The sequence below is a fragment of the Sphaerodactylus townsendi genome, linkage group LG11, assembly GCF_021028975.2.
Source record: "Sphaerodactylus townsendi isolate TG3544 linkage group LG11, MPM_Stown_v2.3, whole genome shotgun sequence".
Lineage (NCBI taxonomy): Eukaryota > Metazoa > Chordata > Lepidosauria > Squamata > Sphaerodactylidae > Sphaerodactylus > Sphaerodactylus townsendi.
This window is the reverse complement of record NC_059435.1, coordinates 72,830,768-72,857,895: the sequence shown is the minus strand read 5'-3', so window position 1 is coordinate 72,857,895 and position 27,128 is coordinate 72,830,768. Positions and strand designations below refer to the sequence as shown.

Below are 27,128 nucleotides of genomic sequence, written 5' to 3'. Positions count from 1 at the left end.
CCCCCCCACCCCCCCCCCCCCCCACCCCCCCCCCCCCCCACCCCCCCCCCCCCCCACCCCCCCCCCCCCCCACCCCCCCCCCCCCCCACCCCCCCCCCCCCCCACCCCCCCCCCCCCCCACCCCCCCCCCCCCCCACCCCCCCCCCCCCCCACCCCCCCCCCCCCCCACCCCCCCCCCCCCCCACCCCCCCCCCCCCCCACCCCCCCCCCCCCCCACCCCCCCCCCCCCCCACCCCCCCCCCCCCCCACCCCCCCCCCCCCCCACCCCCCCCCCCCCCCACCCCCCCCCCCCCCCACCCCCCCCCCCCCCCACCCCCCCCCCCCCCCACCCCCCCCCCCCCCCACCCCCCCCCCCCCCCACCCCCCCCCCCCCCCACCCCCCCCCCCCCCCACCCCCCCCCCCCCCCACCCCCCCCCCCCCCCACCCCCCCCCCCCCCCACCCCCCCCCCCCCCCACCCCCCCCCCCCCCCACCCCCCCCCCCCCCCACCCCCCCCCCCCCCCACCCCCCCCCCCCCCCACCCCCCCCCCCCCCCACCCCCCCCCCCCCCCACCCCCCCCCCCCCCCACCCCCCCCCCCCCCCACCCCCCCCCCCCCCCACCCCCCCCCCCCCCCACCCCCCCCCCCCCCCACCCCCCCCCCCCCCCACCCCCCCCCCCCCCCACCCCCCCCCCCCCCCACCCCCCCCCCCCCCCACCCCCCCCCCCCCCCACCCCCCCCCCCCCCCACCCCCCCCCCCCCCCACCCCCCCCCCCCCCCACCCCCCCCCCCCCCCACCCCCCCCCCCCCCCACCCCCCCCCCCCCCCACCCCCCCCCCCCCCCACCCCCCCCCCCCCCCACCCCCCCCCCCCCCCACCCCCCCCCCCCCCCACCCCCCCCCCCCCCCACCCCCCCCCCCCCCCACCCCCCCCCCCCCCCACCCCCCCCCCCCCCCACCCCCCCCCCCCCCCACCCCCCCCCCCCCCCACCCCCCCCCCCCCCCACCCCCCCCCCCCCCCACCCCCCCCCCCCCCCACCCCCCCCCCCCCCCACCCCCCCCCCCCCCCACCCCCCCCCCCCCCCACCCCCCCCCCCCCCCACCCCCCCCCCCCCCCACCCCCCCCCCCCCCCACCCCCCCCCCCCCCCACCCCCCCCCCCCCCCACCCCCCCCCCCCCCCACCCCCCCCCCCCCCCACCCCCCCCCCCCCCCACCCCCCCCCCCCCCCACCCCCCCCCCCCCCCACCCCCCCCCCCCCCCACCCCCCCCCCCCCCCACCCCCCCCCCCCCCCACCCCCCCCCCCCCCCACCCCCCCCCCCCCCCACCCCCCCCCCCCCCCACCCCCCCCCCCCCCCACCCCCCCCCCCCCCCACCCCCCCCCCCCCCCACCCCCCCCCCCCCCCACCCCCCCCCCCCCCCACCCCCCCCCCCCCCCACCCCCCCCCCCCCCCACCCCCCCCCCCCCCCACCCCCCCCCCCCCCCACCCCCCCCCCCCCCCACCCCCCCCCCCCCCCACCCCCCCCCCCCCCCACCCCCCCCCCCCCCCACCCCCCCCCCCCCCCACCCCCCCCCCCCCCCACCCCCCCCCCCCCCCACCCCCCCCCCCCCCCACCCCCCCCCCCCCCCACCCCCCCCCCCCCCCACCCCCCCCCCCCCCCACCCCCCCCCCCCCCCACCCCCCCCCCCCCCCACCCCCCCCCCCCCCCACCCCCCCCCCCCCCCACCCCCCCCCCCCCCCACCCCCCCCCCCCCCCACCCCCCCCCCCCCCCACCCCCCCCCCCCCCCACCCCCCCCCCCCCCCACCCCCCCCCCCCCCCACCCCCCCCCCCCCCCACCCCCCCCCCCCCCCACCCCCCCCCCCCCCCACCCCCCCCCCCCCCCACCCCCCCCCCCCCCCACCCCCCCCCCCCCCCACCCCCCCCCCCCCCCACCCCCCCCCCCCCCCACCCCCCCCCCCCCCCACCCCCCCCCCCCCCCACCCCCCCCCCCCCCCACCCCCCCCCCCCCCCACCCCCCCCCCCCCCCACCCCCCCCCCCCCCCACCCCCCCCCCCCCCCACCCCCCCCCCCCCCCACCCCCCCCCCCCCCCACCCCCCCCCCCCCCCACCCCCCCCCCCCCCCACCCCCCCCCCCCCCCACCCCCCCCCCCCCCCACCCCCCCCCCCCCCCACCCCCCCCCCCCCCCACCCCCCCCCCCCCCCACCCCCCCCCCCCCCCACCCCCCCCCCCCCCCACCCCCCCCCCCCCCCACCCCCCCCCCCCCCCACCCCCCCCCCCCCCCACCCCCCCCCCCCCCCACCCCCCCCCCCCCCCACCCCCCCCCCCCCCCACCCCCCCCCCCCCCCACCCCCCCCCCCCCCCACCCCCCCCCCCCCCCACCCCCCCCCCCCCCCACCCCCCCCCCCCCCCACCCCCCCCCCCCCCCACCCCCCCCCCCCCCCACCCCCCCCCCCCCCCACCCCCCCCCCCCCCCACCCCCCCCCCCCCCCACCCCCCCCCCCCCCCACCCCCCCCCCCCCCCACCCCCCCCCCCCCCCACCCCCCCCCCCCCCCACCCCCCCCCCCCCCCACCCCCCCCCCCCCCCACCCCCCCCCCCCCCCACCCCCCCCCCCCCCCACCCCCCCCCCCCCCCACCCCCCCCCCCCCCCACCCCCCCCCCCCCCCACCCCCCCCCCCCCCCACCCCCCCCCCCCCCCACCCCCCCCCCCCCCCACCCCCCCCCCCCCCCACCCCCCCCCCCCCCCACCCCCCCCCCCCCCCACCCCCCCCCCCCCCCACCCCCCCCCCCCCCCACCCCCCCCCCCCCCCACCCCCCCCCCCCCCCACCCCCCCCCCCCCCCACCCCCCCCCCCCCCCACCCCCCCCCCCCCCCACCCCCCCCCCCCCCCACCCCCCCCCCCCCCCACCCCCCCCCCCCCCCACCCCCCCCCCCCCCCACCCCCCCCCCCCCCCACCCCCCCCCCCCCCCACCCCCCCCCCCCCCCACCCCCCCCCCCCCCCACCCCCCCCCCCCCCCACCCCCCCCCCCCCCCACCCCCCCCCCCCCCCACCCCCCCCCCCCCCCACCCCCCCCCCCCCCCACCCCCCCCCCCCCCCACCCCCCCCCCCCCCCACCCCCCCCCCCCCCCACCCCCCCCCCCCCCCACCCCCCCCCCCCCCCACCCCCCCCCCCCCCCACCCCCCCCCCCCCCCACCCCCCCCCCCCCCCACCCCCCCCCCCCCCCACCCCCCCCCCCCCCCACCCCCCCCCCCCCCCACCCCCCCCCCCCCCCACCCCCCCCCCCCCCCACCCCCCCCCCCCCCCACCCCCCCCCCCCCCCACCCCCCCCCCCCCCCACCCCCCCCCCCCCCCACCCCCCCCCCCCCCCACCCCCCCCCCCCCCCACCCCCCCCCCCCCCCACCCCCCCCCCCCCCCACCCCCCCCCCCCCCCACCCCCCCCCCCCCCCACCCCCCCCCCCCCCCACCCCCCCCCCCCCCCACCCCCCCCCCCCCCCACCCCCCCCCCCCCCCACCCCCCCCCCCCCCCACCCCCCCCCCCCCCCACCCCCCCCCCCCCCCACCCCCCCCCCCCCCCACCCCCCCCCCCCCCCACCCCCCCCCCCCCCCACCCCCCCCCCCCCCCACCCCCCCCCCCCCCCACCCCCCCCCCCCCCCACCCCCCCCCCCCCCCACCCCCCCCCCCCCCCACCCCCCCCCCCCCCCACCCCCCCCCCCCCCCACCCCCCCCCCCCCCCACCCCCCCCCCCCCCCACCCCCCCCCCCCCCCACCCCCCCCCCCCCCCACCCCCCCCCCCCCCCACCCCCCCCCCCCCCCACCCCCCCCCCCCCCCACCCCCCCCCCCCCCCACCCCCCCCCCCCCCCACCCCCCCCCCCCCCCACCCCCCCCCCCCCCCACCCCCCCCCCCCCCCACCCCCCCCCCCCCCCACCCCCCCCCCCCCCCACCCCCCCCCCCCCCCACCCCCCCCCCCCCCCACCCCCCCCCCCCCCCACCCCCCCCCCCCCCCACCCCCCCCCCCCCCCACCCCCCCCCCCCCCCACCCCCCCCCCCCCCCACCCCCCCCCCCCCCCACCCCCCCCCCCCCCCACCCCCCCCCCCCCCCACCCCCCCCCCCCCCCACCCCCCCCCCCCCCCACCCCCCCCCCCCCCCACCCCCCCCCCCCCCCACCCCCCCCCCCCCCCACCCCCCCCCCCCCCCACCCCCCCCCCCCCCCACCCCCCCCCCCCCCCACCCCCCCCCCCCCCCACCCCCCCCCCCCCCCACCCCCCCCCCCCCCCACCCCCCCCCCCCCCCACCCCCCCCCCCCCCCACCCCCCCCCCCCCCCACCCCCCCCCCCCCCCACCCCCCCCCCCCCCCACCCCCCCCCCCCCCCACCCCCCCCCCCCCCCACCCCCCCCCCCCCCCACCCCCCCCCCCCCCCACCCCCCCCCCCCCCCACCCCCCCCCCCCCCCACCCCCCCCCCCCCCCACCCCCCCCCCCCCCCACCCCCCCCCCCCCCCACCCCCCCCCCCCCCCACCCCCCCCCCCCCCCACCCCCCCCCCCCCCCACCCCCCCCCCCCCCCACCCCCCCCCCCCCCCACCCCCCCCCCCCCCCACCCCCCCCCCCCCCCACCCCCCCCCCCCCCCACCCCCCCCCCCCCCCACCCCCCCCCCCCCCCACCCCCCCCCCCCCCCACCCCCCCCCCCCCCCACCCCCCCCCCCCCCCACCCCCCCCCCCCCCCACCCCCCCCCCCCCCCACCCCCCCCCCCCCCCACCCCCCCCCCCCCCCACCCCCCCCCCCCCCCACCCCCCCCCCCCCCCACCCCCCCCCCCCCCCACCCCCCCCCCCCCCCACCCCCCCCCCCCCCCACCCCCCCCCCCCCCCACCCCCCCCCCCCCCCACCCCCCCCCCCCCCCACCCCCCCCCCCCCCCACCCCCCCCCCCCCCCACCCCCCCCCCCCCCCACCCCCCCCCCCCCCCACCCCCCCCCCCCCCCACCCCCCCCCCCCCCCACCCCCCCCCCCCCCCACCCCCCCCCCCCCCCACCCCCCCCCCCCCCCACCCCCCCCCCCCCCCACCCCCCCCCCCCCCCACCCCCCCCCCCCCCCACCCCCCCCCCCCCCCACCCCCCCCCCCCCCCACCCCCCCCCCCCCCCACCCCCCCCCCCCCCCACCCCCCCCCCCCCCCACCCCCCCCCCCCCCCACCCCCCCCCCCCCCCACCCCCCCCCCCCCCCACCCCCCCCCCCCCCCACCCCCCCCCCCCCCCACCCCCCCCCCCCCCCACCCCCCCCCCCCCCCACCCCCCCCCCCCCCCACCCCCCCCCCCCCCCACCCCCCCCCCCCCCCACCCCCCCCCCCCCCCACCCCCCCCCCCCCCCACCCCCCCCCCCCCCCACCCCCCCCCCCCCCCACCCCCCCCCCCCCCCACCCCCCCCCCCCCCCACCCCCCCCCCCCCCCACCCCCCCCCCCCCCCACCCCCCCCCCCCCCCACCCCCCCCCCCCCCCACCCCCCCCCCCCCCCACCCCCCCCCCCCCCCACCCCCCCCCCCCCCCACCCCCCCCCCCCCCCACCCCCCCCCCCCCCCACCCCCCCCCCCCCCCACCCCCCCCCCCCCCCACCCCCCCCCCCCCCCACCCCCCCCCCCCCCCACCCCCCCCCCCCCCCACCCCCCCCCCCCCCCACCCCCCCCCCCCCCCACCCCCCCCCCCCCCCACCCCCCCCCCCCCCCACCCCCCCCCCCCCCCACCCCCCCCCCCCCCCACCCCCCCCCCCCCCCACCCCCCCCCCCCCCCACCCCCCCCCCCCCCCACCCCCCCCCCCCCCCACCCCCCCCCCCCCCCACCCCCCCCCCCCCCCACCCCCCCCCCCCCCCACCCCCCCCCCCCCCCACCCCCCCCCCCCCCCACCCCCCCCCCCCCCCACCCCCCCCCCCCCCCACCCCCCCCCCCCCCCACCCCCCCCCCCCCCCACCCCCCCCCCCCCCCACCCCCCCCCCCCCCCACCCCCCCCCCCCCCCACCCCCCCCCCCCCCCACCCCCCCCCCCCCCCACCCCCCCCCCCCCCCACCCCCCCCCCCCCCCACCCCCCCCCCCCCCCACCCCCCCCCCCCCCCACCCCCCCCCCCCCCCACCCCCCCCCCCCCCCACCCCCCCCCCCCCCCACCCCCCCCCCCCCCCACCCCCCCCCCCCCCCACCCCCCCCCCCCCCCACCCCCCCCCCCCCCCACCCCCCCCCCCCCCCACCCCCCCCCCCCCCCACCCCCCCCCCCCCCCACCCCCCCCCCCCCCCACCCCCCCCCCCCCCCACCCCCCCCCCCCCCCACCCCCCCCCCCCCCCACCCCCCCCCCCCCCCACCCCCCCCCCCCCCCACCCCCCCCCCCCCCCACCCCCCCCCCCCCCCACCCCCCCCCCCCCCCACCCCCCCCCCCCCCCACCCCCCCCCCCCCCCACCCCCCCCCCCCCCCACCCCCCCCCCCCCCCACCCCCCCCCCCCCCCACCCCCCCCCCCCCCCACCCCCCCCCCCCCCCACCCCCCCCCCCCCCCACCCCCCCCCCCCCCCACCCCCCCCCCCCCCCACCCCCCCCCCCCCCCACCCCCCCCCCCCCCCACCCCCCCCCCCCCCCACCCCCCCCCCCCCCCACCCCCCCCCCCCCCCACCCCCCCCCCCCCCCACCCCCCCCCCCCCCCACCCCCCCCCCCCCCCACCCCCCCCCCCCCCCACCCCCCCCCCCCCCCACCCCCCCCCCCCCCCACCCCCCCCCCCCCCCACCCCCCCCCCCCCCCACCCCCCCCCCCCCCCACCCCCCCCCCCCCCCACCCCCCCCCCCCCCCACCCCCCCCCCCCCCCACCCCCCCCCCCCCCCACCCCCCCCCCCCCCCACCCCCCCCCCCCCCCACCCCCCCCCCCCCCCACCCCCCCCCCCCCCCACCCCCCCCCCCCCCCACCCCCCCCCCCCCCCACCCCCCCCCCCCCCCACCCCCCCCCCCCCCCACCCCCCCCCCCCCCCACCCCCCCCCCCCCCCACCCCCCCCCCCCCCCACCCCCCCCCCCCCCCACCCCCCCCCCCCCCCACCCCCCCCCCCCCCCACCCCCCCCCCCCCCCACCCCCCCCCCCCCCCACCCCCCCCCCCCCCCACCCCCCCCCCCCCCCACCCCCCCCCCCCCCCACCCCCCCCCCCCCCCACCCCCCCCCCCCCCCACCCCCCCCCCCCCCCACCCCCCCCCCCCCCCACCCCCCCCCCCCCCCACCCCCCCCCCCCCCCACCCCCCCCCCCCCCCACCCCCCCCCCCCCCCACCCCCCCCCCCCCCCACCCCCCCCCCCCCCCACCCCCCCCCCCCCCCACCCCCCCCCCCCCCCACCCCCCCCCCCCCCCACCCCCCCCCCCCCCCACCCCCCCCCCCCCCCACCCCCCCCCCCCCCCACCCCCCCCCCCCCCCACCCCCCCCCCCCCCCACCCCCCCCCCCCCCCACCCCCCCCCCCCCCCACCCCCCCCCCCCCCCACCCCCCCCCCCCCCCACCCCCCCCCCCCCCCACCCCCCCCCCCCCCCACCCCCCCCCCCCCCCACCCCCCCCCCCCCCCACCCCCCCCCCCCCCCACCCCCCCCCCCCCCCACCCCCCCCCCCCCCCACCCCCCCCCCCCCCCACCCCCCCCCCCCCCCACCCCCCCCCCCCCCCACCCCCCCCCCCCCCCACCCCCCCCCCCCCCCACCCCCCCCCCCCCCCACCCCCCCCCCCCCCCACCCCCCCCCCCCCCCACCCCCCCCCCCCCCCACCCCCCCCCCCCCCCACCCCCCCCCCCCCCCACCCCCCCCCCCCCCCACCCCCCCCCCCCCCCACCCCCCCCCCCCCCCACCCCCCCCCCCCCCCACCCCCCCCCCCCCCCACCCCCCCCCCCCCCCACCCCCCCCCCCCCCCACCCCCCCCCCCCCCCACCCCCCCCCCCCCCCACCCCCCCCCCCCCCCACCCCCCCCCCCCCCCACCCCCCCCCCCCCCCACCCCCCCCCCCCCCCACCCCCCCCCCCCCCCACCCCCCCCCCCCCCCACCCCCCCCCCCCCCCACCCCCCCCCCCCCCCACCCCCCCCCCCCCCCACCCCCCCCCCCCCCCACCCCCCCCCCCCCCCACCCCCCCCCCCCCCCACCCCCCCCCCCCCCCACCCCCCCCCCCCCCCACCCCCCCCCCCCCCCACCCCCCCCCCCCCCCACCCCCCCCCCCCCCCACCCCCCCCCCCCCCCACCCCCCCCCCCCCCCACCCCCCCCCCCCCCCACCCCCCCCCCCCCCCACCCCCCCCCCCCCCCACCCCCCCCCCCCCCCACCCCCCCCCCCCCCCACCCCCCCCCCCCCCCACCCCCCCCCCCCCCCACCCCCCCCCCCCCCCACCCCCCCCCCCCCCCACCCCCCCCCCCCCCCACCCCCCCCCCCCCCCACCCCCCCCCCCCCCCACCCCCCCCCCCCCCCACCCCCCCCCCCCCCCACCCCCCCCCCCCCCCACCCCCCCCCCCCCCCACCCCCCCCCCCCCCCACCCCCCCCCCCCCCCACCCCCCCCCCCCCCCACCCCCCCCCCCCCCCACCCCCCCCCCCCCCCACCCCCCCCCCCCCCCACCCCCCCCCCCCCCCACCCCCCCCCCCCCCCACCCCCCCCCCCCCCCACCCCCCCCCCCCCCCACCCCCCCCCCCCCCCACCCCCCCCCCCCCCCACCCCCCCCCCCCCCCACCCCCCCCCCCCCCCACCCCCCCCCCCCCCCACCCCCCCCCCCCCCCACCCCCCCCCCCCCCCACCCCCCCCCCCCCCCACCCCCCCCCCCCCCCACCCCCCCCCCCCCCCACCCCCCCCCCCCCCCACCCCCCCCCCCCCCCACCCCCCCCCCCCCCCACCCCCCCCCCCCCCCACCCCCCCCCCCCCCCACCCCCCCCCCCCCCCACCCCCCCCCCCCCCCACCCCCCCCCCCCCCCACCCCCCCCCCCCCCCACCCCCCCCCCCCCCCACCCCCCCCCCCCCCCACCCCCCCCCCCCCCCACCCCCCCCCCCCCCCACCCCCCCCCCCCCCCACCCCCCCCCCCCCCCACCCCCCCCCCCCCCCACCCCCCCCCCCCCCCACCCCCCCCCCCCCCCACCCCCCCCCCCCCCCACCCCCCCCCCCCCCCACCCCCCCCCCCCCCCACCCCCCCCCCCCCCCACCCCCCCCCCCCCCCACCCCCCCCCCCCCCCACCCCCCCCCCCCCCCACCCCCCCCCCCCCCCACCCCCCCCCCCCCCCACCCCCCCCCCCCCCCACCCCCCCCCCCCCCCACCCCCCCCCCCCCCCACCCCCCCCCCCCCCCACCCCCCCCCCCCCCCACCCCCCCCCCCCCCCACCCCCCCCCCCCCCCACCCCCCCCCCCCCCCACCCCCCCCCCCCCCCACCCCCCCCCCCCCCCACCCCCCCCCCCCCCCACCCCCCCCCCCCCCCACCCCCCCCCCCCCCCACCCCCCCCCCCCCCCACCCCCCCCCCCCCCCACCCCCCCCCCCCCCCACCCCCCCCCCCCCCCACCCCCCCCCCCCCCCACCCCCCCCCCCCCCCACCCCCCCCCCCCCCCACCCCCCCCCCCCCCCACCCCCCCCCCCCCCCACCCCCCCCCCCCCCCACCCCCCCCCCCCCCCACCCCCCCCCCCCCCCACCCCCCCCCCCCCCCACCCCCCCCCCCCCCCACCCCCCCCCCCCCCCACCCCCCCCCCCCCCCACCCCCCCCCCCCCCCACCCCCCCCCCCCCCCACCCCCCCCCCCCCCCACCCCCCCCCCCCCCCACCCCCCCCCCCCCCCACCCCCCCCCCCCCCCACCCCCCCCCCCCCCCACCCCCCCCCCCCCCCACCCCCCCCCCCCCCCACCCCCCCCCCCCCCCACCCCCCCCCCCCCCCACCCCCCCCCCCCCCCACCCCCCCCCCCCCCCACCCCCCCCCCCCCCCACCCCCCCCCCCCCCCACCCCCCCCCCCCCCCACCCCCCCCCCCCCCCACCCCCCCCCCCCCCCACCCCCCCCCCCCCCCACCCCCCCCCCCCCCCACCCCCCCCCCCCCCCACCCCCCCCCCCCCCCACCCCCCCCCCCCCCCACCCCCCCCCCCCCCCACCCCCCCCCCCCCCCACCCCCCCCCCCCCCCACCCCCCCCCCCCCCCACCCCCCCCCCCCCCCACCCCCCCCCCCCCCCACCCCCCCCCCCCCCCACCCCCCCCCCCCCCCACCCCCCCCCCCCCCCACCCCCCCCCCCCCCCACCCCCCCCCCCCCCCACCCCCCCCCCCCCCCACCCCCCCCCCCCCCCACCCCCCCCCCCCCCCACCCCCCCCCCCCCCCACCCCCCCCCCCCCCCACCCCCCCCCCCCCCCACCCCCCCCCCCCCCCACCCCCCCCCCCCCCCACCCCCCCCCCCCCCCACCCCCCCCCCCCCCCACCCCCCCCCCCCCCCACCCCCCCCCCCCCCCACCCCCCCCCCCCCCCACCCCCCCCCCCCCCCACCCCCCCCCCCCCCCACCCCCCCCCCCCCCCACCCCCCCCCCCCCCCACCCCCCCCCCCCCCCACCCCCCCCCCCCCCCACCCCCCCCCCCCCCCACCCCCCCCCCCCCCCACCCCCCCCCCCCCCCACCCCCCCCCCCCCCCACCCCCCCCCCCCCCCACCCCCCCCCCCCCCCACCCCCCCCCCCCCCCACCCCCCCCCCCCCCCACCCCCCCCCCCCCCCACCCCCCCCCCCCCCCACCCCCCCCCCCCCCCACCCCCCCCCCCCCCCACCCCCCCCCCCCCCCACCCCCCCCCCCCCCCACCCCCCCCCCCCCCCACCCCCCCCCCCCCCCACCCCCCCCCCCCCCCACCCCCCCCCCCCCCCACCCCCCCCCCCCCCCACCCCCCCCCCCCCCCACCCCCCCCCCCCCCCACCCCCCCCCCCCCCCACCCCCCCCCCCCCCCACCCCCCCCCCCCCCCACCCCCCCCCCCCCCCACCCCCCCCCCCCCCCACCCCCCCCCCCCCCCACCCCCCCCCCCCCCCACCCCCCCCCCCCCCCACCCCCCCCCCCCCCCACCCCCCCCCCCCCCCACCCCCCCCCCCCCCCACCCCCCCCCCCCCCCACCCCCCCCCCCCCCCACCCCCCCCCCCCCCCACCCCCCCCCCCCCCCACCCCCCCCCCCCCCCACCCCCCCCCCCCCCCACCCCCCCCCCCCCCCACCCCCCCCCCCCCCCACCCCCCCCCCCCCCCACCCCCCCCCCCCCCCACCCCCCCCCCCCCCCACCCCCCCCCCCCCCCACCCCCCCCCCCCCCCACCCCCCCCCCCCCCCACCCCCCCCCCCCCCCACCCCCCCCCCCCCCCACCCCCCCCCCCCCCCACCCCCCCCCCCCCCCACCCCCCCCCCCCCCCACCCCCCCCCCCCCCCACCCCCCCCCCCCCCCACCCCCCCCCCCCCCCACCCCCCCCCCCCCCCACCCCCCCCCCCCCCCACCCCCCCCCCCCCCCACCCCCCCCCCCCCCCACCCCCCCCCCCCCCCACCCCCCCCCCCCCCCACCCCCCCCCCCCCCCACCCCCCCCCCCCCCCACCCCCCCCCCCCCCCACCCCCCCCCCCCCCCACCCCCCCCCCCCCCCACCCCCCCCCCCCCCCACCCCCCCCCCCCCCCACCCCCCCCCCCCCCCACCCCCCCCCCCCCCCACCCCCCCCCCCCCCCACCCCCCCCCCCCCCCACCCCCCCCCCCCCCCACCCCCCCCCCCCCCCACCCCCCCCCCCCCCCACCCCCCCCCCCCCCCACCCCCCCCCCCCCCCACCCCCCCCCCCCCCCACCCCCCCCCCCCCCCACCCCCCCCCCCCCCCACCCCCCCCCCCCCCCACCCCCCCCCCCCCCCACCCCCCCCCCCCCCCACCCCCCCCCCCCCCCACCCCCCCCCCCCCCCACCCCCCCCCCCCCCCACCCCCCCCCCCCCCCACCCCCCCCCCCCCCCACCCCCCCCCCCCCCCACCCCCCCCCCCCCCCACCCCCCCCCCCCCCCACCCCCACCCCCCACCGCCCCCCCCCCCCCCCCCCCCCCAGCTCCCCCCCCCCCCCCCCCCCCCACCCCCACCCCTACCCCCACCCCCCCCCCCCCCCCCCTCCCCCCCCCCCCCACCCCCCCCCCCCACCCAACCCCCACCCCCTCCCCCCCCCCCCCCCCCCCCCCAAGCTGGGCACTCTGGCTCATTCCGCACATGCAGAATAATGCACTTTCAAACTGCTTTCAGTGCTCTTTGAAGCTGTGTGGAATAGCAAAATCCACTTGCAAACAGTTGTGAAAGTATATTGTCGAAGGCTTTCACGGCCGGAATCACTGGGGTTCTGTGTGGTTTCCGGGCTGTATGGCCGTGTTCTAGCAGCATTCTCTCCTGACGTTTCACCTGCAACTGTGGCTGGCATCTTCAGAGGATCTGATGGTAGGAATGGAAAGCAAGTGGAGTATATATACTGTGAGGTGAAAAGGTGAGGCCATCTGAATAGAGTAGCCTGGTATGTGAGTCACAAAGAAGTCTGTAGCCTGAGAAGTCAGAGGGCCTCACCTTTTGACCTCACAGTATATATACTCCACTTGCTTTCCATTCCTACCATCAGATCCTCTGAAGATGCCAGCCACAGATGCAGGCGAAACGTCAGGAGAGAATGCTGCTAGAACACGGCCATACAGCCCGGAAACCACACAGCACCCAAGTTGTGAAAGTGGTTTGAAAACGCATTATTTTGCGTGTGCGGAAGGGGCCTAAGTCTCCCTTTCAGTTTCTGCTCTGCCAAGCAGGCAGCGAAAGGTGACATTTTCACAAGGCTGTTACCATGAAAGGATGCACGGGCAGGTTATCGCTTCAGGGAGCTCGGACTGTTTGTCCACAGTCTGTTTGTGGAATGCATTGGAGCGAATATCCGACACCACAAGGGCGCGGTGGGCAGAGAGATCAAGCCAAACGCAAGGGCATTCTCATTCACTTTAATTGCAGTTACTGGAGACGGGAGTTAAAATTAGGCAGCCGTTGTGGAGGGAGGGGGGGAAAAAATAACCAAAACATGTCCCTGGGCACGCATACAATGCGATTTTGAAGAATACACGTGAGAAATTTTCGTGAACAGTAAAAAGTGGACTTTTCTTGGTGAGGTTTCTTTGTCGGTCATGAGCGTCATTCGTCTATGGTGTCCTTCTTCCCAGTCTCTTGTCCCTCAAAGAGCGGATACTTTCCCTCCAGGTCGGCCCAAGTCACGTGGCCGTTTGCAAGGTCCCGAACTATGATTGGAAGCTCAGAGATCTAAAGAGAAGGAAAGGGGCTCAGACAGTCAGGTGATCCTTGAAAGCCAAAATAGTGTAGTGGTCAAGATTGGAAGACTCTAATCCTTTGAACTAGGCTCAATTCTCCCTTACAGGAGAGAAAGGTGGGCTATAAATCCAAACTCTGCTTCTTCTTCTCTTTCTACCATCCATTGTCAATTACTCTTTCATCCAGTGTGATGTATCTTTAGTCTCCACCCCACCCCCACCCCCTCCAGTTGGGCATGCTCTGGCCAGGCATGATCAAAGCAAGCTGAACTTCCGATATCCCCCAAACATGCTCGTACCTCCACTCGTATCTGGCGCATTGAATCACGGTCCCTTAAGGTAGCCGTGTGGGGGGCCTTGTTGACGGTGTCAAAGTCGATGGTGATCCCGAAAGCCACGCCGACCTCATCCGTCCGGGCGTAGCGCCTGCCGATGGAGCCAGAGGAATCATCCACCTTGTGGGAGACTCCGTTTCTCGTGAGCGCTTCGGCTGGAGGGAGGAAGAAGAAGAGACAGGGAGGTTTGCAGTTCAGATCGGTTTGCAAGGAGGTTTGAGTCCTGGAAGGAAAAAAAAGCTACTAATATGTTTAGAATTAGACCCTACTAATATGCTCAGAATTAGAAGCCCTCACTTACACAAATCAAGCGCATGGTGTTTATTTACATAATTACTTATTTAATTAACTTTGGTACTATTGATTTTATTTTGTGCTCTATTGTATATTTTGTTGTTCACTGCCCTGAGCCCTCCGGGGGAGGACGGTATACAAGTATAATAATAATAAATAATAAATAATAATAAAGAAGAAGAAGAAGAAGAAAAAGAAAAAGAAAAAGAGAAGAAGAAGAAGAAGAAGAAGAAGAAGAAGAAGAAGCTTTAAAAGGGGCTTGGACAGATTTATGGAGGAGAAGTCGATTTATGGCTACCAATCTTGATCCTCCTTGATCTGAGATTGCAAATGCCTTAACAGACCAGGTGATCGGGAGCAACAGCCGCAGAAGGCCATTGCGTTCACATCCTACATGTGAGCTCCCAAAGGCACCTGGTGGGCCACTGCGAGTAGCAGAGAGCTGGACTAGATGGACTTTGGTCTGATCCAGCTGGCTTGTTCTTATGTTCTTATGTTCTTAAGAAGAAGAAGGAAGAAGAAGAAGGAAGAAGAAGGAAGAAGGAGAAGAAGGAGAAGAAGAAGAAGAAGAAGAAGAATCCCCCCCCCCCCACCCCCCCCCCCCCCGCAACCCCCCCCCCCCCCACCCCCCCCCCCCCCCACCCCCCCCCCCCCCACCCCCCCCCCCCCCCACCCCCCAAAGAAGAAGAAGAAGAAGAAGAAGAAGAAGAAGAAGAAGAATTTAGAATGCTGGATGTTTCTGCAGCCTTGTGGAGAAGGTGGAGTCTTTTTTTAAAAAACCCACCTTTAACCAAACCGGAGAAGTCCAAAGCTTCCTTATAGTCTGCACAGTCCCCAAACTCACCACTCACCCGGTGTCTGAATCTAATTTCCTGAATGCAAATTCGGCTTTGGACAAACAAAGGAGTAAACATGCATAGTTTCTGGTTGGTATCAGTGTCTGGGGAGTTATTGGTGGATTCCCCGCAGCATAACAGATTGCAGGTGTCACAAAGGAACTTGTTTCCCTTTTTCCCGTTCCTGTGTGTGCCTTTCACCCTTCAAGTGAAGTAGGATTTATCGTTTGAGCCACTGGCTATAACATCCAAGTACACATCCAAGTTAAAACATGCAGATTAAAATAATAAACTTATCTTTCGGTTAAAATATACATGATTTATATTCACTATATCCGAATTAAAATGCCCCATCAAATACTTTCCACGTCGGGTGTTTTTACAGCTTCTTCATAGTAAACTAAGTTGACCACAAGCTCATTGAACCATCAGCTCAAACAGTGCTTTAAATACTCTGCCCGCAATTTCCTAGTCGCCAGGGCAAAAAGAGCCATCTTGTAAGAAACATAGGAATCAATGTCAGATAGTAAAAAAGTCAATTTCTCATCCTCAGACAAAAAAGCTGTCCTGGGTAATATTGGCTTCAAGAATCTTTTACTTATTGCCGAGTATCAGGGACAGGACAGCATGTAATGGGAAAGATCCTCAGGTTCATATCTTCCACAAATACAGAAACGCTGAGAAAAAGGTGTTCTTCAGGAGCAGCAGTGGCGCAGGAGGTCAAGAGCTCATATATCTAATCTGGAGGAACTGGGTTTGATTCCCAGCTCTGCCACCTGAGCTGTGGAGGCTTATCTGGGGAATTCCGATTAGCTTGTACACTCCCACACACGCCAGCTGGGTGACCCTGGGCTAGTCACAGCTTCTCGGAGCTCTCTCAGCCCCACCTACCTCACAGGGTGTTTGTTGTGAGGGGGGAAGGGCAAGGAGATTGTCAGCCCCTTTGAGCCTCCTACAGCTGGGTGACCTTGGGCTAGTCACAGCTTCTCGGAGCTCTCTCAGCCCCATCTACCTCACAGGGTGTTTGTTGAGGGGGGAAGGGCAAGGAGATTGTAAGCCCCTTTGAGTCTCCTGCAGGAGAGAAAGGGGGGATATAAATCCACACTCTTCTTCTTCATGTATATCTACCACTGAGCACTGCAGAAGGCACTGTTTGAAATCTAACAGGTACCATTCAGGCAGCGATCGGAGCCCATGGAAACAATCCGGGTTGCTTTCGCGCCCTCGTACAGAGAACTTCTCTCTCTTTAAAAAATGTTTTCCTGCAACACATGCATAGCTGCCCAGGCCTACAGGAATGATCTCTTGCAGCTGTGACGCCTGTCCCACAATCACAGGCCCAGGAATGGGGCTACTCACATAGTTCCTTCACGAAGGGCATGAACTCCTGGTTCTGGCTCAAGGGAAGGACGGAACACTTGAACGGAGCCACGACAGCAGGGAAGCTGAAGTACTGGTTCAAAGAGAAAAAGGAAGATCCCCCGGGTGGGAGATAAGTGAAGTAAAATAAATAATTTCCAAGAGAAGAGTTGCATGCGGGACTGTTACCGACTTACCGTTCGCTGTTCGTCTCCCTCCCGAATGCGGAACGTGTGCTCAAAGACCGTGTACATGATTCTTCCAATACCGAAAGAGGGCTCGATCACATTTGGAACAACCTCTTCCACTGGAAAACCAAGAGGATAGATCGAGTTGGAACAAGAGCCCATCTTCTGGGCGAGAATCCCGCAGAAACCAGGGCTGAGCTAACGTCCTGCTGGACCACACCAGTGAAAGTCCATCTAGTCTAGCATTCTGTCCCACCCGGTGGCCAATCAGATCTTGTGGAGGGCTAATAAGAGAGCACCGAGATCAAGGCCTTCCCCTGAGGTCGAATCCTGGAACTGGGATTCAGAGGTTTACTGCTGCTGAACATGGAGGTCCTCTTGAGTCACCGTGAACAGGAACCACTGATAACCCTCTCCTCCACAAATTCTGTCTGAACTCTTTTTAAAGGAGTCTATGCCTGTGGGCCTCACTTCGCCTTCTGGCCATGAATTCCACATTTTAAATCACTTGTTGCATAAAGAACTATTTCCCTTTTCCCATTCCTGAGACTGCTAACCACGAACTCCACTGGATGCATTAGGGAAGGAATTGAGAATAAAACTGCAAAGATTGTCATGCCCTTATATAAAGCAGTGGTGCGACCGCACTTGGAGTACTGCGTTCAGTTCTGGTCGCCACATCTCAAAAAGGATATTGAAGAGATAGAAAAAGTGCAGAAGGGCAACGAGGATGATTGAGGGACTGGAGCACCTTCCCTATGAGGAGAGGCTGCAGCGTTTGGGACTCTTTAGTTTGGAGAGGAGACGTCTGAGGGGGGATATGATTGAAGTCTATAAAATTATGCATGGGATAGAAAATGTTGACAGAGAGAAATTGTTCTCTGTTTCTCACAATACTAGAACCAGGGGGCATCCATTGAAAATGCTGGGGGGAAGAATTAGGACTAATAAAAGGAAACACTTCTTCACGCAACGTGTGATTGGTGTTTGGAATATGCTGCCACAGGAGGTGGTGATGGCCACTAACCTGGATAGCTTTAAAAGGGGCTTGGACAGATTTATGGAGGAGAAGTCGATTTATGGCTACCAATCTTGATCCTCTTTGATCTGAGATTGCAAATGCCTTAGCAGACCAGGTGCTCAACAGCAGCAGCAGCAGCAGCAGAAGGCCATTGCGTTCACCTCCTGCATGTGAGCTCCCAAAGGCACCTGGTGGGCCACTGCGAGTAGCAGAGAGCTGGACTAGATGGACTCTGGTCTGATCCAGCTGGCTTGTTCTTATGTTCAGCAGAGACGTATCGGGGGGAAAATGGCGCCCGGGGACAACACCTGCCCCGGACACACACACCCCGCGTGCTCGGAGGTGGGGCTTGAGGGCAGTGGTGGCTTGGACAGGCACCGCAGCGGCACCAGTCGGAGTCGCCCACCCCCATCCCCCCAGCTTCCCTCCAGGCTGCCTCCTGCCCTCCCCAGACCCTTGGACAGGTGCTGCGGCACCTGCAGGTAGCCTGCAAGGAGGCTGAGGGGTGGGTGGGGGGCTCGAGGAGGGCAGGAGGTAGCAAGGGAGCGGGGTGGGGGCTTAGCGAGGCCTGCTTCTGAGCCAGGCCGGTGTGGGGGGGATCACACCAGGGAGTGATTTTGCCCCCCCTGTTGCACCCGGGGTCATTTTACCTCCCTGTCCCCGTTGCAGATACGCCACTGATGCCCAGGACATACTGTATTGTGGGAGATAAAGTTCTCTGTCTACTGTCTCCACCCTGTAATAACTAGAGACATAAGAACATAAGAACAAGCCAGCTGGATCAGACCAGAGTCCATCTAGTCCAGCTCTCTGCTACTCGCAGTGGCCCACCAGGTGCCTTTGGGAGCTCACAGGTAGGATGTGAAAGCAATAGCCTTCTGCGGCTGTTGCTCCCGAGCACCTGGACTGTTAAGGCATTTGCAATCTCAGATCAAGGAGGGTCAAGATTGGGAGCCATAAATCGACTTCTCCTCCATAAATCTGTCCAAGCCCCTTTTAAAGCTATCCAGGTTAGTGGCCATCACCACCCCCTGTGGCAGCATATTCCAAACACCAATCACACGTTGCGTGAAGACAAAACACAGGAGGGAATGGCCTTGTGACCAGACCTCCCATCTTCTTTATTTTCTTTCCAAGGCAACAGCAAGGGGGACGGACGGACGGGATCAGGGTGACGTGAGGAGGGCTGGCACTTCCTTTCGATGACTTATGACTCTCAGTGCTGCAATCTGGAAAGAAGGAGCGTTGATCCACTATGGTTTCCAAAGAGGGTTATGCTGGAATGTGAGCTGGTGTACATAAGGGCCAGACTTGGACACAGTGACGTGATGTTGTTTCACTGCAATTCTGAGGGGTGACCTTGGAAAGATTATGGAAAGCCACTTCAAGCACAGACAGACAGACATTTAGGAGAAAAATTAATTCATACCGTGCAGTGTTTTCTGGAATCTCTTCACACTGACCATCTCCTTCGTTAATTGAAAAGTTTTCCCTTCAGTTTCAATGGTTATTTCCCTGCCAAGGAGGAGAACAAGGGATTCAAAGTCAGAGGCAGGTTTGGGTCGGGGTGGGGTGGGGGGCAGGGGAGGAAGTAGGAAACTGACAGTGGGCGGAAAAGAAGGGGTCCCCCCAGCAGCCAAGCAGAGCCAAGCTAAAGGACGAGGACAGCATGGTGTTAAGAGCAGGTGGATTCTAATCTGGAGAACCGGGCTGATTCCCCACTCCTCCACATGAGCAGCAGACTCTTATCTGACGAACTGGATTTGTTTCCCCACTCCTACATTCCAGCTGGGTGACCCTGGACTAGTCACAGTTCTGTATGAACTCTCTCAGCCCCACTTACCTCCCAAGGGGTCTGTTGCGGGGAGAGGAAGGGAAAGGAGCTTGTAAGCTGCCTTGAGTCTCCCTACAGGAGAGCAAGGTGGGGAATCCAAACTCTTCTTCTGCTGTTGCCAATGAAGAAGAAGGAGGAGGAGGAGGAGAAGAAGAAGAAGGAGAAGAAGAAGAAGAAGAAGAGAAGGAGGAGGAGGAGGAGTTTGGATTTATATCCCCCCTTTCTCTCCTGCAGGAGACTCAAAGGGGCTGACAATCTCCTTGCCCTTCCCCCCTCACAACAAACACCCTGTGAGGTAGGTGGGGCTGAGAGAGCTCCGAGAAGCTGTGACTAGCCCAAGGTCACCCAGCTGGCGTGTGTGGGAGTGCCCAGGCTAATCTGAATTCCCCAGATAAGCCTCCACAGCTCAGGCGGCAGAGCTGGGAATCAAACCTGGTTCCTCCAGATTAGATACACTTCTTAACCTCCAAGCCACTGCTGCTCCTATACAGCACAACACCAACAGAGCTGCTGGTTTCCCCACATTTTCCCTACCTCAGCTGCCCACAGCAGCCACACTCTCTACAGTGGGTTTTGTTTTATTTCTAATGGAGAGCTGATACAATGCTGTCAAAGTCCAACCAAAGCTGGAACCAAATTTAATGTTGCAACCATCGGTCACAATGGAATATAAACATCAGATCTAGCCACAGACAAGAACACACCATAAGCAAATAACGTTCGAATGCATCAGAATGCAAAAATAAACTATAAATCCCATCCAATCACTATTTAAAATGTGTCCAGAACTCAACACGGCTTAAGACTTAAGGCTACAGTTTAAATGAAAACCTTATTAAGTAGAGCAGGGGTCCCCAAACTACGGCCCGGGGGCCAAATGTGGCCCCCTGAAGGCATTTATTCGGCCCGCCAGGCATGGCGGCGATGGCTCCATTCATGTGCAGTGGGGGCTCGAGGGAGAGGAGGAACCGGCCCCAACGGCTGTTGATTGCAATTACATGATGGGCACCCCCAATTTTCTGACCCAGAGTTGGAAACCTTACATGTGGCAACGCCTGCTCCGCCCTTCCCTCTCAGCTACTCCATGTGTTGCTCTCAGGCTTTCTGTTCCGCCTCACTCCCATTGGCATCAGCCAGGCTGGCGAATCGCTCGCTGGCTGCTAGGGAGGGAAGAACCCAGGAAGATACCTGATCCTGGGTTAGATGGAATGCTTCATTGGGAAATTTCTGCTTTTTTTTTTTTTTTTTTTTTACAGAGGAAGGTATTCCACAGCCTCCCCAACAATATTTGGAGCCCACCCTGTACTTGACATACTTTGGTCACTGTTCTAAAAATAGACCATGACAGAAAGGCTGAAAGGTGAAATCAAACATTTTACAATCATTTGTGCATAGGAATTTGTTCATAGTTTTTTTTAGTCCGGCCCTCCAACAGTCTGAGGGACAGTGAACTGGCCCCGTTTAAAAAGTTTGGGGACCCCTGAAGTAGAGGATAAGAACTTCTTCCTTTTTAAAAGACAAAAACATAAAAGTAACCATTTGACAAGTAACATAAGGGAGTGCATCTGCCAGTAAACATTTAATGCAGTTGGAGTGTTATGATAGCCCACTTAGGCCCTTTCCGCATATGCAGAATAATGCATTTTCGATCCACTTTCAACGCACTTTGCCGTTGTGCAGAATAGCAAAATCCACTTGCAGACAATTGTGAAAGTGGATTGAAACTGCATTATTCTGCATGTGCGGAAGGGGCCTTATTTGAATGCCCATCTTTCTTTTTTAAAAGTCACCCTCTTCCCCCTTTTAGCATAGAAATCCACAGCAAAAGAGGACACAGACTCCCCCACCCCCCCATAGACAGAATATTCAAACTCTTATGTCAACAGACAGTTCAAGAGTGCCCCCTGGTGGTGTGTTAGAAGAAAGTCCACTGATATAGGTGGGTCTGGGGAGGTCCAAAATATTCTGTTATCACTTACCCTTTTTCATTCAAGAGTTTCTCCATCTCGTTGATGTAACACTCGTCACAGATGGCAAGGTATTCCAGCACCAGTTTGGCGTCCTTCTTATAGGCCCTGCCGATGGCTCCCTTATTTGCTTCAAACTGGACTACGTTTGCTGTTCTGTGGAGGTGGCATTAAGGAGCCCAAGCAGGAACACAGCGTTTTTTGCAGACTGCGTTGCATGGCAAACTAGTGGGGAAATGGTGCTGCGTGCGGTCATGTGCCATCAAGTCGCTCTGGACTTATGGCGCCACTACGGATGAACTATGCTCCAAAATGTCCTATCCTTAAAAGCCTTCCCCAGGTCCTGCAAACTAAAAACCGTGGCTACATCACTACGTTTGTTTAGTGCTGCAACTGAGTTCCAACATCCGGTAGAAGCGTTTAGAAGTGTCTTGCCTTGGATCAGCAAATGAGCTCAGGTCCTTCCAGACACCCATGCGGCCAAAGGTTCAAGATTTATCCCGGCTACATCAGCACTGGGAGTTTCCAAAGGGAGCACAATAACCAGTGAGTGAAGCTGATCTAGGGCAGGGGTCTGCAACCTGTGGCTCTCCAGATGTTCGTGGACTACAATTCCCATCAGCCCTTGCTAGCATGGCCAATTGGGGCTGCAGGGGCTGATGGGAATTGTAGTCCATGAACATCTGGAGAACCGCAGGTTGCAGACCCCTGATCTAGGGGAATGTGGTGGAGGGGTTAGACCATCGGAGACTAGGATCTGCAAAACCCAAGTTGGAATCCCCACTCTGCCAGGGGGTGGACGGACCTGAGGCCTGCCCACTTTTAGCCTAACTTCCCCCACATAAAATGTCCCACAGGGGACAAAAGTGGGCGATGAATGAAGTCAATAAGCCAACCAGCCCAATCCCCCCCCCCCCCTGCTACTAACCAAAGTCAGGGCCACAAAGCTACAAGCAGGATCCTTGAAATCACTTCTGAAAGTTGTGTCACTTTCATTACTCGTGAGAAATCAGTCCCCAAAAAACTAAAGCACATCCTCCTTGTGTTTTCCCTCGGAGTTATTTATTGCCAGGAGGGAATCGACCGTGCCAAAGAACTGCCTGATTTCCAAAGGATATGGGCTCCTTCAGGGGCTTTTCAGCAGCGAGAGGAACTTTGGTGGCTCTGGCGTGGCAGGAGAGGTCGTAGCAGGAGCGGTCGGCACAGCCAACTATCTCGATCCAGCCCTGAAAAAGAGCATTCAACTTTGGTCTGAAGGGCATCCCCTAACAGTATTCCAGACTGGGCGCAGAGAGTCCGCGTCAACAGCACCCACTCTTTAACTGCACCTTCAGATTTCAACCCCAAAATTCCTTCCCAGGATGCAAGTCTATGCAAACATGCACCTGTCACTAAAAGTGAAAGAATATGACCAGAGTACCCAAGTCAAATACACGAAATGTGCATCTTGGTGTCTGTACACAAAGGTACATACATGATTGATACGTAATTGAGTAAAGGGATGGAATGTCACGACGACTCACTTCCCACTCATGAAGCGAGTCCTGCGTGCCCATTGGTGGGAAGTTTGTCGTCCCAACATTCCAACCTCTCTCCCGCCTGGCCTCCCCCTGACCCAAGTAGACCCATCAAGGCAGGAGCACTTTGCTGCCTCGCCGGCCCCGGAAACAGCCTCCCACTCCCCGGATCTCCCCCCCTCCCACAGTTAGAGCCCCCCCCCCGTCTTCAGCCCTCAAAGACACATACTCACCACCAGTCAGCTTATCAGCTAAGCCGCCCCACCACACCTGAAGCTGCCCCAAGTCTCCTCCTCTCCTGGCCCCAAATTTTGGCAGCTACCTGCTGCTGCCACAGCAAGAATGGCGACAGAGGATGAGCAGAGAAGCAATGCAGGGGGAGGGGAGAAATGCTCACCCAGAAAAAGACACCAACATTTGCTCCAGGTAGGAAGTGGGTTAGCGGGGGGTGGGGGTAAGAACATAAGAACTAGCCTGCTGGATCAGACCAGAGTCCATCTAGTCCAGCACTCTGCTACTCGCAGTGGCCCACCAGGTGCCTTGGGGAGCTCACGTGCAGGATGTGAAAGCAAGGGCCTTCTGCTGCTGCTGCTGCTGCTGCTGCTCCTGAGCACCTGGTCTGCTAAGGCATTTGCAATCTCAGATCAAAGAGGATCAAGATTGGGAGCCATAGATCGACTTCTCCTCCATGAATCTGTCCAAGCCCCTTTGAAAGCTATCCAGGTTAGTGGCCATCACCACCTCTTGTGGCAGCATATTCCAAACACCCATCACACGTTGCGTGAAGAAGTGTTTCCTTTTATTAGTCCTAATTCTTCCCCCCAGCATTTTCAATTAATGCCTCCTGGGTAAACATCAATAAAGCCCACTGCAGGGGGAAATGCTTACTCGCCCCTCCTTTTCTAGACCCCTTTGCATTTCCCCACCGCAATGGGTTTACTGCGAGAGAGAGAGAGAGAGAGAGAGAGAGAGAGAGAGAGAGAGAGAGAGAGAGAGAGAGAGAGTGTTTTAATTCTATCAGAATGCACTCTAGGTGAGGCTATAAGGCTCTTGGGGAAAACAACCCCACGTTCTCTGAACTCAAGAGTTTCTCCGTCACCAGCCAGTCAGTCACTTACGTAGGATGTTTTGGACTCTGCATCCCAGCAGTCACAGGCATAGTGAGCCATCTCGTTCTCCATGTGCTGGCGGAAGCGAAGCTTGCTCGGGGAGATGCCCACTTTGACAAGGAAGAGGTAGATTCTGGCAATGAAGTAGCCCAGCACCGAGTTATTGATGACGCCCTGGAAAGAAGAGGCATATTCCGGCTCAGAGACCACATCCGAGGCATTGATTACCCCCTAGGCCACAGGTGTCAAACTTGTGGCCCTCCAGATGTTGTGGACTACAGTTCCCATCATCCCCTGCCAGCATGATGCTGGCAGGGCATGGTGGGAACTGTAGTCCATAACATCTGGAGAGCCGTGAGTTTGACACCTATGCCCTAGGCATTGGTTACACCCTAGAAAGATGAGGCCTACTCCAGCTCAGAGACCACATCTGAAGTATTGATTATCCCCTAGGCCAGTGGTTCTCAACCTATGGGTCGTGACCCCTTTGGGGGTCGATTGACCCTTTCACAGGGGTCGCCTAAGACTCTCTGCATCAGTGTTCTCCATCAGTAAAATGGATAAATGTTAAGGTTGGGGGTCACCACAACATGAGGAACTGTGTTAAAGGGCCACAGCATTAGGAAGGTTGAGAACCACTGCCCTAGGCATTGATTATATGCCCTAGAAAGATGAGGCCTGCTCCAGCTCAGAGACTACATCTGAAGTATTGATTACACCCTAGGCCCGTGGTGGCGAACCTTTGGCACTCCAGATGTTATGGACTACAGTTCCCATCAGCCCCTGCCAGCATGGCCAATTGGTCATGCTGGGAGGGGCTGATGGGAATTATAGTCCATAACATCTGGAGTGCCAAAGGTTTGCCATCATTGCCCTAGGCATTGATTACACTTTGGAAAGAAGAGGCATACTCCAGTTCAGAGACCAGATGCTAACAATGCTGCATCAATCATGACAGGAACACATGGAATCTCTATGCAATTTTCAGATGACACAAGTTACCTTTCCTTAAAACAAAAAGGTGATGTGGAGGTCAGCTATTTTGGAACATGGGATGGTGTTTTTCACTGGTATTCAGAGATTCTTGATTTCAATGGCACTGCTGACGCGTCCTTTTTGGCTACCTTACACACCATATAAATACTAATACGGCTAGCCCCCTTCCCTCCCTTTTCTCTTTTCCCTCTCTCTCTTCTATTCTCAAACTCAACACTGTACTCTTATTTATTTTAGTTATGGTAACAAATATGACTTATTTGTTTGGCGACTGTATACACTTCAGATTTATTTGTTTAAGCTACAAACAATGTATATTTATGAACAAATATCTGACTGTCAAAAGCTGCATACCCAGAGAAATGGAAATATTTTTGTTTTGTGCACGATATTGTTACCTATAACACTAATAGGATATGAAATGCTTTTTTCTTTCTATATATGTTGAAATTTAAATAAAGTATTTTTTAAAAAAAATACTAATAAGTGTGAATACTAAGTTAAATTGGTTAAACTGTGATGATGATGAAGAAGAAGAAAAAGAAGAAGAAAAAGAAAAAGAAGAAGAAGAAGAAGGAGGAGGAGGAGGAGGAGGAGGAGGAGGAGGAAGAAGAAGAAGAATTAATCACAGTTTACTCAATTTAATTCAGGGGTCCATACAGCTTCAGTGAACAAGCTGTAGTTCTCAAAGGGAGGAGTCCTCATTTGATACACCTACTTCAGACACATTTAGGATTTAAGGCATTTGGTTTTCTCCATCTGCAATTGCCAGAGAAAGGGGACACACACAGAGCAGATGCACGCTCTAATCACAGGAGAACCGGATGATTCCCTGCTCTGGCACTTGAGCTGTGGAGGTTTATCTGGTGAACCAGATTAGCTTGGGCACTCCCACACATGCCAGCTGGGTGACCTTGGGCTAGTCACAGTTCTTTGGAGCTCTCAGCCACACCCATCCCACAGGTTGTTTGTTGTGGGGGTGGGGGAAGGGAAAGGAGCTTGTAAGCCAAGTCTCTTTACAGGAGAGAAGGGCTGGGGGAATATAAATCCAAACTCCTCCTCCTCCTTCTAAAGAGTAATCAATCCTGACTTTAAGAACTTGGAGCAGCAGTGGCATAGGAGGTTAAGAGCTCGTGTATCTAATCTGGAGGAACCGGGCTTGATTCCCAGCTCTGCTGCCTGAGCTGTGGAGGCTTATCTGGGAAATTCAGATTAGCCTGTACACTCCCACACACGCCAGCTGGGTGACCTTGGGCTAGTCACAGCTTCTCGGAGCTCTCTCAGCCCCACCTACCTCACAGGGTGTTTGTTGTGAGGGGGGAAGGGCAAGGAGATTGTAAGCCCCTTTGAGTCTCCTGCAGGAGAGAAAGGGGGGATATAAATCCAAACTCTTCTTCTTCATCATCATCATCAGGCACAGAGAATGGAGTAGATTCACCACATCTGTGTCTTACACGCATGCATCATAAATACACATACAGAAATAAAAAGTTGCTTTGTTCGGAATACTATGTTTCCTATGTTCAGATTTTTTTGGTTTCAGGAGTAGTCAACGATTATGTCGCATACATCATGGCAGTCCAGAACGAAAGGTTACGAACCACCGCTTTCCGAGCCAAGAGAAAATGCTAGCCAGCTAATCAACTAACAAGTGGAGCCACGCCAGCCTTATGCCCCCTTTCCCGTTCTTCCCCAAAGGATGACCACCATTACCTGCTCAACGGCGTCTCCCAAGCGCATGGCACGAGCTGACTGCCCGCTGGTCTGGGCTTTGGAGGAGTACAAGACGATTTGGAGGTCAGCGACATTCTGGAACTTGGGGTGGTGCTTTTCACTGGGATCCACAAAGTGTTCGATTTCTGCCATAGTGAATTCTCTTTTTTTAAAAAAGATTGCACCCTAGGATTAGAGTTTATTAGCAGCAGGGTGTTTCCCCCAAAGTGTGTGTGTGGGGGGGGGGAGACACAAATTGCCCAGCAGAGGCCCAGATAAACAAGCTAACCAGCCCCCACCATAGTCTGGGAATCCAACTCCAGTGAAAGCTGAAAGAAGAGGATCTGAGCTACACAACGATTTAAATGTATTTTAAATAGTTAACTTCCTCAAAAAGGAAATACCGTATATACTCATGTATAAGTCGAATTTTTCAGCACATTTTTAATGAAATTTTAATGAAATTAATTTTAATGAAAAAGCTCCCCTCGACTTATATGCGGGAAATTAAATTTTTTTGTGTGTTTTTACTTTGCCGGTCAGCAGGGGGCGCAGTATTTATGCTAGCGACACCAAAATTTCAGGGTACCCTCAGAAGACACTACTGATGATACCAGCCAAGTTTGGTAAGGTTTGGTTCAGGGGGTCCAAAGTTATGGAACCCCAAAGGAGGTGCCCCCATTCCCC

General features: G+C 68.7%; 1 protein-coding gene across 1 annotated transcript in view; it reads right to left on the bottom strand.

Moving 5' to 3' along the window:
* Nucleotides 1-12,935: 12,935 nt before the first annotated feature.
* The window catches only part of GARS1 (glycyl-tRNA synthetase 1), a 31,179-nt gene continuing 16,986 nt past the window's right edge, over nt 12,936-27,128 (bottom strand). The window contains exons 9-17 of the mRNA XM_048511451.1: nt 26,442-26,604; nt 23,742-23,906; nt 22,225-22,332; nt 21,119-21,264; nt 18,735-18,820; nt 16,294-16,403; nt 16,097-16,190; nt 13,572-13,762; nt 12,936-13,264 (exon numbers count right to left, since the gene is read on the bottom strand). Coding sequence (XP_048367408.1) covers nt 13,139-13,264; nt 13,572-13,762; nt 16,097-16,190; nt 16,294-16,403; nt 18,735-18,820; nt 21,119-21,264; nt 22,225-22,332; nt 23,742-23,906; nt 26,442-26,604 — 1,189 coding nt within the window. The 3' untranslated portion in view covers nt 12,936-13,138. The remainder of the gene's footprint in view (nt 13,265-13,571; nt 13,763-16,096; nt 16,191-16,293; nt 16,404-18,734; nt 18,821-21,118; nt 21,265-22,224; nt 22,333-23,741; nt 23,907-26,441; nt 26,605-27,128) is intronic.